Raw genomic sequence first — 9522 nt, forward strand, 5'->3', positions numbered from 1 at the left:
TAGTTGGCTCCTCACTGTCGCAGCTCGAGTCATCACTTTCAAGCAACTGGCAAACAATTTCGTCGTCGGTGAGTTCAGCGCATAGCTCGATCTTGTTGTCAGCGTTAGCAAACTGCTCCAGCATCACTTCCATGAGAACTGCTCCTGCAGCGCGCAAGTGCTAGATGAGGTCATGAGGTCAGGAGACGGCACTTAATCTCTTATCACGAAACCTGCGTGGCGGAAGCAGTTCTGCAATATCTCCTCGGTTACCGCCATCCATGCATCGGAAAGCATGCAGAGTGCAGACAAGTTGACGCTAGGTTTTGCCGCTGTCCACGCATAACACCATGCAACTGAACACGCGTGACTGATAGAGGTGCTTGAGTGTTCGAATAACGCCTTGGTCCATGGGCTGTAGTGGGGACGTCGTACAGCACAACACATCACACGTGAATGGCGACCGTGGCGATTGATGATTGTGCACGACGGCAGCACGGTAGAGCAGGCACTGGCGGGATGGTGCAGCAAGTGGTGCCTGCTACCGAGGCTATACCGGGTATGTGAGGTTCTGGCATCACTTCCATGGGAACTGCTCCTGCAGCGCGCAAGTGCTAGATGAGGTCATGAGGTCAGGAGATGAAGACGGCTGATCGGATTCACTGGCACTATCATAGGATGACGACGGCACTTAATCTCTTATCACGAAACCTGCGTGGCGGAAGCAGTTCTGCAATATCTCCTCGGTCACCGCCATCCATGCATCGGAAAGCATGCAGAGTGCAGACAAGTTGACGCTAGGTTTTGCCGCTGTCCACGCATAACACCATGCGACTGAACACGCGTGACTGATAGAGGTGCTTGAGTGTTCGGATAACGCCTTGGTCCATGGGCTGTAGTGGGGACGTCGTACAGCACAACACATCACACATGAATGGCGACCGTGGCGATTGATGACTGTGCACGACGGCAGCACGGCAGAGCAGGCACTGGCGGAATGGTGCAGCAAGCGGTGCCTGCTATCGAGGCTATACCGGGTATGTGAGGTTCTGATGACGTAATGGCATCTCCTCTAGAAAAATGCCTGCGGCATCGTTCGCTTACCCATTGAAGCCAGTGTGCCTTCAGTTGCGTGCGGTCGTTGAGAGATGACGCCAGATATGCCCTATTTCTGCAAAGGGAGTTGGGGTGGTGCGGTGTCGAAGCGGGAACGCTAGATCGCTAGATACCACCTCAAATGGAAAGGAGAAAAAGGGAAAGGTAAGGGCAGCAGGTTTCCGGCGCATACAGCAGGCATCTCTCTAGAGGAGGTGATGGATGAGTGTGGATGAGTGGATGATATGACTTGTGGTTTCAAGGTTGCAGAAAACCAAAACGGCAGCAGCCAGAAAAGCAAAATGGCACCGGCTTTGTTCGCGTTTTCAGCAGCTCTTGAGTCACAAATCGAAAGAAAAAGTCCGAAAAATTAACCACGTCCGAAATTTTGGTCGGTGTTATACACTGATTCTATAGAGTGCGTGGCGATGCCATGGCAAGTTCTGGATTTTAAGGCAGGTCTGGAAAATTGGGCATCCAAAATATCGGTCGGCGACTGTTGTAGCTAAAAGAGTTTGCGGTATAGTAGTGCATGACTTTTGTGCATGCAATTGACATTATAGACCAATTGGTTGCAAAATTAATTTTTGTTCAATAGTGTAAGTAATGCAATAAATGCTTTAAGGTGATTCAGATGAGAAAGATGGCATGTTTTTCTTATGATTTATTATTCTACATTTTTTTTTTTCATGAAACAAGTCTTCGTAGGTACTCGGGCCGTGTGAGCGAAGCGCATTCTTCCACGCATGAGGTCTTGGCTCGCGAAGCCATTGTGGATTATTCCAGCGGGTCCCAGGTGAGTGTCTCTGAACCTTGTGCCACAATTGGGCTCAGGTTAAAGGGAAGTTAAGGAGGTTTTAAAAGTTGACTAGATTAAATGGGACAAACATATGAAACTTGCTTGTGAAGAACGCAAAGTATTTTTGTGCCAGCATTAAACTGCTGACATGCAGGCATCGCAGTGATGATGTTGTGACTATGACATTAAGTTTTCAGCCAAGAAAAAGTTGCTTCAAGGAAGAAATCCACTGCCACCAATGAAATCGCTCACAAAGCATTGTCTGGCAACAACGGACGACACGCATCATAGTGTGGGCGAAGCCAGTAGAAATCTGAAAATTCGGCAGCACTCATTGCAAGTTTCTATGCACTTAGGAGAAGCCTAAGTTTCATCACCAATTGCACAAGTGCTTTTAAATGCTCGCGCCAAACTGCTTTGCGTGCTTTACCTGCAAGCTTCTTACAAGGGAGGCAACACTCACTGGCACTAAGTAAAGCATAAGGGATTGTTCTTTTTTTTCTGGTGTTGATCAACGCGAAATAATAATTAATGGTGTGGATAATCGATTAGAAAGTGCAGGAAAAACAACCCACATGCTACCAGTGGGATTCGAATCCTCAGCCTCCAAATATTGAACGGCCATAGCTGTAGCTCATTTGCCAGAGTACCGCACACAGTACTATTTGGGAGCGACATCAAGGTGCAAGTGTTTCTCATGCAGACTGCTAGGACGTTCACTTGCATGTTACATTTTTCATTTCAGTACTTTCACTTTTTGCAACTTGACTGTGCCTAGCCAGCGTATCTAATCATGATGATAGGTAATAAGATTATTCTTGGAGCAGGAAATGTAAAAATTCATTGTGTACTTTCGGTATCTGCTGTGCAGTCCTGGTGCATGTAGTTGTTGTGCATGCGAGGAAAAAAATAAGAAAAATTTTGGAAGTAATGGCGTTGCTAGGAAAAGAAATACACATGCCAAAAAGGTATATTTGTATTTGAGATTGCTGTATCATTTGTGTGAATAAGATCAGCATTCTTGAAGGAAAAATCATTATAGAATAAAAACAAGCTTTATGCATTTAGAATGTGAGTCATGGCAACTCATAATGCAACGGCCATCTGTCATTCATGTTTTTCGAGGCATGCTTATCTGATACGGCTAATACTGGGTTTCTAATATATATGCCAATTTCTTTAAGCTTTAGACTCATATTTGCAGTTGATTTTTACGTATTTGCTGAGGTATGTGAATATTAGAATTTTCAAATACTAATCCAACACGAATGTGTACAAAAAAGAACCTTCAAATACTGAATTAATAATTTTGGAAACCAAAATAAAGAGGCATTGTTTTTATTGTCCTTATTCTTCGAACTAGTTTGTGGTTTTTGCAATTGAAACTGCAAAACTAAGCAGACTCAGTATCATATAGTAATACATGACACATAGATAGCACTTGGTTAGATAGCGTAACAGTGTGCTATATATGTCTGTATTCCTAGTTCACATCGTTATGGAAAGTGTTGCTGCCCCCTTGACCTCGAGTCATATGATTGATGGAAATGTAGAATACAGAAGTGGTTCAAAGGAAACTTAAAATGTGCACCCTGCAGTGTGGTCATGCAAAATCAGTAATAAAGTGAAATTCATGAATTGGCACGAGGTTAAGTACTAAAAACAGCATAATAGTTAGTAAAACCTATAAAATTTGGATGTGAAGGTAGTAGAAGAAATACTGTATTACCTGACACTCAATTCTGCCCCACCTTCCCCCATTGAAAAAAAAAAGAAAGAAAACTGGCAGAAATGTAAAAATGCTATGAGGTCTTATGAGGCTGTATTGCATCAGTCGCACAAACATCGGCTGTCCCATGAGTGTGCATTTTGCACATGCTGAAGGACAATGGTTGCAAGCAAAAGAAGCACACATTGACATCGGTATGGCGAGACAGTTTTAAAACGAAACACACTGTGGCTAGCGATGCAGATTTGGCATCTGAAAACAAATATAGTGCACAGCTGGATTCAGGTGACTGGTGTATGTGCGGACACACAGCTGCCATTGCCACGGGCTAGCAGTGAACCTCAAAAGCTGAAAATAAGCATCCAGAATATTTTTTGTCCTAGCTACAGTGCCTCCTATTGTTGTCATGCCAGTCATCATATGCATGGTGGTACATTAGTTACAACGCATTATGCAAAAAGGCATCATTTTTCTACGATCGCTTGGTCTGCTGCGACATCTCGACTCATGCAAAATGGGCTTGCAAGATGAACAGCCCGTGCCGAGCACGCGCTGTACATCTTTATTTTCCTCTAACACGGCTGGTAACGCTGATCTCGGCACCTCCGCTTTATAGCGTCGGCAGGCGCTATAGGCTTTCCCACATATCATGGCTCATGTTTAGGGAGTTGTGAAAAGGATTAGAAAAAAAAATTGCTTTCTAGTTTGATCTTTTGAAGTCGGTGACCATTCTTATTGTTCTCATCACATGTGATAGAGAGGAAAGCCTAGTTCCAGCTTTTTGCAAGGCTAGCAGCATTCTAGTGCAATTGGCCAGCCTGAAAAATAGGGAAGAGAGAGTGAAAGACAATATGCCCAGATATCCTGGTTATGCCTTGGTTGAATTTATGAAATCTGGCACTGTATTTTATTGCTGGCGATTATCTGAGAATTCTTGAACGTCGATTTCTTGAATTAAATGCTGTTAATACTGTGAACTGAATATCAAATCATTAACTCTGTATTCAAAATAAGGATGTTTGTCCACCTCTACTTTATTGCAGTATAATTGCATCATCTGCATTTCACATTGATTACCTTTTGTTGTTTAAAATGTTCTTCTATTTTCAGCATGGCAGCCCAGAAAGCAAGAAAACGGTGTGCATAGACTCTGTGGAGTATAAGACAGACAGAATTCACCTCAAGCTTGTTCCTGGTATTTTGAATGTGTATCGTTATGTGAATGGATAATAGACAAGGCAGCTTGCCACACTTGTAGTATTTCTGACTTTATTCACTTCAAGTGCAATGTGAGTTCGATTATCGGATGAAATACCGCCAGAGTTTGTGTCTTTGTTGTTAGTAAACAGTAAAAATTTACTGATTACTCACAACAGCCAATCAGGATTAATCAAAATGTGTGGTAATTCCTAAAAAGATACCAGACCTGCTACCTTATTGCAAAGTCAGATAGTCTCTAGCTGCAGTGACTTTGTGTGTCCTAGGGAAGCTTGCTTATGTGTTGTTGCTGTCTTTTTTGGCTAACTTAGTGGCTTTTGTGGCTAATGCAAAACCTGGAAGCAAGCTAGCAGTGAAGTGCAGGTAAAGCAAACCATAGCAATGGATGTACTTGGAGAACAAAGCCCAAAGATGGTTCTTGATAAAACACAAATTTTCTCAGATACTTATAAAATAATCTTTTATCTGTTGATGTGTCCTTTCTGAGATGACAAGTGACATGACTTTATGACTTCGGCGGGAGTGCCACTGTGAGAGTTTGCTCCAGCATTTGAAGAATGAATGAAAGGTGGAAAAAATATGACATGGAAAAATGGTTCACAACCCAGCATCATCCTCAAGGTCTTACAGAACAGTAGACTCCATTAAGATGAACTTGAAGGGAAAACAATTTATTCGCAATATTAGAAGTTCACCTTAACAGAAGTGCCCCGTAAGAAAGATGTATGAGCATGCTAAATGCGTAATATTGATACGTGGCAAGAAGGTTACTTCGAGAACGCAACGGCTGATGACTTGAGTGAATGCTCGGGTAGGCGCCAATCTTCTTGTAGCACCAGCTACCGTTGCTACAGCTTCGTCTTCCTTCCGTGTCACTACTGTTGATCGTCGTCTTCTTCAACATTCAACGACGGAGGCCATATATGTAACATTACCCCCCCACGAAAAGCACAGTCCCAGTGCGCATTATGTCGAACTACTGCAGGTGTAGCACGGCTTCATTCGGGCGACATGAACGATCTCAGTACGTGGCATAGCGGACTGTTGCAGCGGATGCACAGGGGTGACCTCGTATGTCACTGCAGTGACTGGCTGTAAAACACGGTAGGGTCCTGCGTAGCGTGGCAAAAGCTCACACAGCCCAACTCTACGAGCGGGAGTCCAGAGCAAGACGAAAGAGCCTGTAGAGTAGTGGACGTCCCGGTGACAAGAATCATGGCGGAATTTCTGGGAATTTTGGGAGGAAGCTAGTCGGAAGCGAGCAATAACACGAGTGGCATCAGCTCGAGATATGGCGTCACGAACATAGGAACTGGCATTAACGGTGGGACGCAGTACGCTGTCAAACGGAAAGGGAGGGTCGTGGCCGTATAGAAGATAGAAGGGTGAGTAGCCCATTGTGTCGTGAGGGGAGGAATTATATGCGAACATTACAAACGGCAAAGTGACATCCCAGTCACGGCGATCATCCGATACATACATTGACAACATGTCCGTGAGCGTGCGGTTGAGGCGTTCGGTGAGGCCGTTCATTTGTGGATGGTAAGCGGTGGTGAAATAGTGCTTAATGGAGCAGTACCGGAGAATTTAGTCAACTACTCGAGCAAGGAAACAATGGCCGGAGCACCATGGAGCAGGATGACGACGTGGAGAAGAAACGCAGCCACATCAGTTGCACAGCTGGTGGGTATCGCTCGGGTGACGGCGTAGTGCGTAGTATAATTCGTGGCCACCGCAATCCATTTATTCTCTGATGCAGACAATGGGAAAGGCCTGAGGAGATCAAGGCCAACTCTGGAAAACGGGTCTACTGGAATGTCGATCGGCTGCAGGTATCCAGCAGGCACCACCGAGGGCTTCTTCCATTGCTGACACCGGTCACAAGAAGCCACATAATGACAAACAGAGTGGTAGAGGCCTGGCCAAAAGAAGCGGCGGCGGACGCTGCCGTACGTACGAGATAGTCCAAGATGACCCGCAGTGGGTGCGTTGTGCAGTTGCTGTAGAACGTTGGCACGCAGGCGTTCAGGGACTACGAGCAGAAGCTCGGTGTCATCTGATCGCATATTCCGCCGGTATAAGGTGCCGTTGCGGAGTACAAACAAAGCAAGGGTAGCATCAAGGTGATTAGTGCTGAGCTTGCTGATAATGGGGGGGCTGCAAAGCTTGGGATCCAAGCACTGTTCATGGCGATGCTTAAAAGGTCAGAGATGGCCAACACACATGTGTCATCGTCACACTCGCTCGAAGGTGGTGGATCTATCGGGTTGCGGGACAGGCGGTCGGCGTCAGCATGCAGCCGGCCGGACTTGTGAACGACAGGAAAAGTGTATTCCTGAAGGCGGAGAGCCTAATGCCCCAAACGACCAGTAGGGTCCTTCAGTGTAGAAAGCCAACATAAGGCGTGGTGGTCGGGGATGACAGAGAACGGGCGGCCAAACAAGTAGGGGCGAAACTTTGTAATAGCCCATACGAGGGCTAAGCACTCACGTTCTGTGATTGAGTAATTCCGCTCAGCCGCAGAAAGAAGGCGACTGGCATAAGCAATGACGCGAGTGCGACCCATCTGCTGTTGGGTGAGAATGGCACCAATACCGTGACCACTGGCGTCGGTGCGTACCTCTGTTGGTGCCGAGGGATTGAAGTGTGCCAGGGTGGGTTGGTGAGGGCCGCAATGAGCGCAGAAAAGGCTTGAGATTGTTCTTGGTCCCAGCAAAATGGAGCGTCGTTCTTCAGAAGATTGGTGAGGGAACGAGCCGTCTCCACTAAGTTGGAGACAAACCGCCGAAAATAGGAGCATAGGCCAAGAAAACTACGCACGTCACTGGTACAGTGGGGTGTAGGAAATGCACTTACAGCACATATTCTGTCTGGGTCGGGTTGAACGCCACGGGCGTCGACCACGTGACCAAGCACCTTGAGTTCACGTCAGCCGAAGCTACACTTCGAGTTAAGCTGAAGGCAAGCTTTTCGGAAGACTCCAAGAATGGCATCAAGGCGATGGAGGTGGCTCTCGAAGGTTGAGGAAAAGACAATATCGTCATCAAGATAACATAAACACGTCATCCGTTTGAAACCGCGCAGAAGAGAATCCATCATGCACTCGAATGTTGCGGGCGCATTGCACAGACCAGAAGGCATCACCTTGAATTGGTACAGGCCATCAGGCGTTACGAAGGCAGTTAGTTACGAAGGTCCCGTTCGTCGACAGCGATCTGCCAATAACCGGAACGAAGATCAATCGAAGAAAAATAACTGGCACTGTGCAAGCAGTCAAGGGCATCATCTATCCTGGGTAGCGGGTAAACGTCCTTTTTTTGTAATTTTGTTGAAGTGTCGGTAATCAAGGCAGAACCTCCAGGTATTGTCCTTCTTTTTAACAAGCACGACTGGTGATGCCCAGGGACTGCTAGAAGGCTCTATAATGTTCCTTGCCAACATCTTGTCAACTTCATCTTGTATGAGGCGACGTTCAGAAATGGCGACTCGGTAAGGTCGTCTGTGAATTGGGCTGGCCTCTCCAGTAGCGATGCGATGTGTTACGAGGGATGTTTGACCCAAGGGTTGGTCACCAAAATCGAAAATATTACTGTACAATGCCAGAAGGGTCGTAAGTGCTTTAGCACGATCAGGGCGCAATTCAGGAGCAACCATATGCGGATATGCGGACCTCCTGAGGTGGGAACGGTGCAGGTCGTGTCAGCACTCCAGCAATAGGGTCATGTAAAAGAGCAGCTACATTAAACTCCGACAATGGGGTCAGTTCGACGAGAGAAATGCTTTCAGAAAGAACTTGCACAAAAGAGCTGAAGTTCAGCACTGGAATACAAGTGCTGTTATTCGCTACATACACTATATTGTGAGGGAGAGTGATGTTACGCTGAAGAGTCACATTGGTTATGGGGCAAACAACGTAGTCACCATCCGGAACGGAGGGAAAAGGTGAGCTGATACACTGCGGCTTCTGGTGGTAGGCGACTAAATGTAGCGGAGCGGAGGCGGGGCTTTGAAGTTTCAGGAGCTTTGTTGTCAAGGCAGAGCGGCAGGTCTAGATGAATCAGTCCAGAAGATCAGTCAATGAGAGCGGAGTGTTCTGATAAAAAGTCGACTCCTAATACTAACGTCTTCAGGGCAACTGGTGAGGACTGCAAATAGCACAGGGATGTGGCGGTCAGCAATAGTAACTCTCACAGTGCACATACCAATGACACTAGCTGTATTGCCATCGGCAACATGAACGGTAGACGAGGAAGCGGGTGTGAGGACTTTGTTGAGGCGTCGACGGAGCGAGGAACTGAGAACAGAAATGTGGCCGCCAGTGTCATTAAGGGCAGAAACTGAGACTCCGTCCACAAGAATATCAATGAGGTGTAAAACAGGTATTGGGCTCCGATATGTTCAGCGCCTGATGCTTTGAAGAGAACGACAATCATGTTCAACGCGCGTGACGGTCAGGAAAGAAGACGACAATGAAGCTCTCTCTCCGACGCTCGGGCGTGCGCTTACAAAAGTGCAACGACTGATCGCAGAACGTTCCATTGATTGTTGACGGCGTAGCGCCCTGTTTAAGGACCCCTCTTACAAGTGGTGGAGGTGACAGCAATCCCCTCAACCTGGAGCTTCGCAGCCGAGCGTTGCCTACCACTTCCGCGATGCCTGAGACCGCCAACCAACCGCCAACCCCATCGCCTCTCATCTGTGC

General features: G+C 46.6%; 1 protein-coding gene across 1 annotated transcript in view; it reads left to right on the forward strand.

Moving 5' to 3' along the window:
* Positions 1 to 4862, forward strand: part of Mulk (acylglycerol kinase-like protein Mulk) — a 28872-nt gene extending 24010 nt beyond the window's left edge. The window contains exons 14-15 of the mRNA XM_084602969.1: positions 1774 to 1870; positions 4713 to 4862. Of these exons, the coding sequence (XP_084459095.1) occupies positions 1774 to 1870; positions 4713 to 4832 (217 nt within the window). The 3' untranslated portion in view covers positions 4833 to 4862. The remainder of the gene's footprint in view (positions 1 to 1773; positions 1871 to 4712) is intronic.
* Positions 4863 to 9522: the final 4660 nt, after the last annotated feature.

Source organism: Amblyomma maculatum, chromosome 4, assembly GCF_055883805.1.
Source record: "Amblyomma maculatum isolate TAMU_Amacu chromosome 4, ASM5588380v1, whole genome shotgun sequence".
NCBI classification, from domain to species: domain Eukaryota; kingdom Metazoa; phylum Arthropoda; class Arachnida; order Ixodida; family Ixodidae; genus Amblyomma; species Amblyomma maculatum.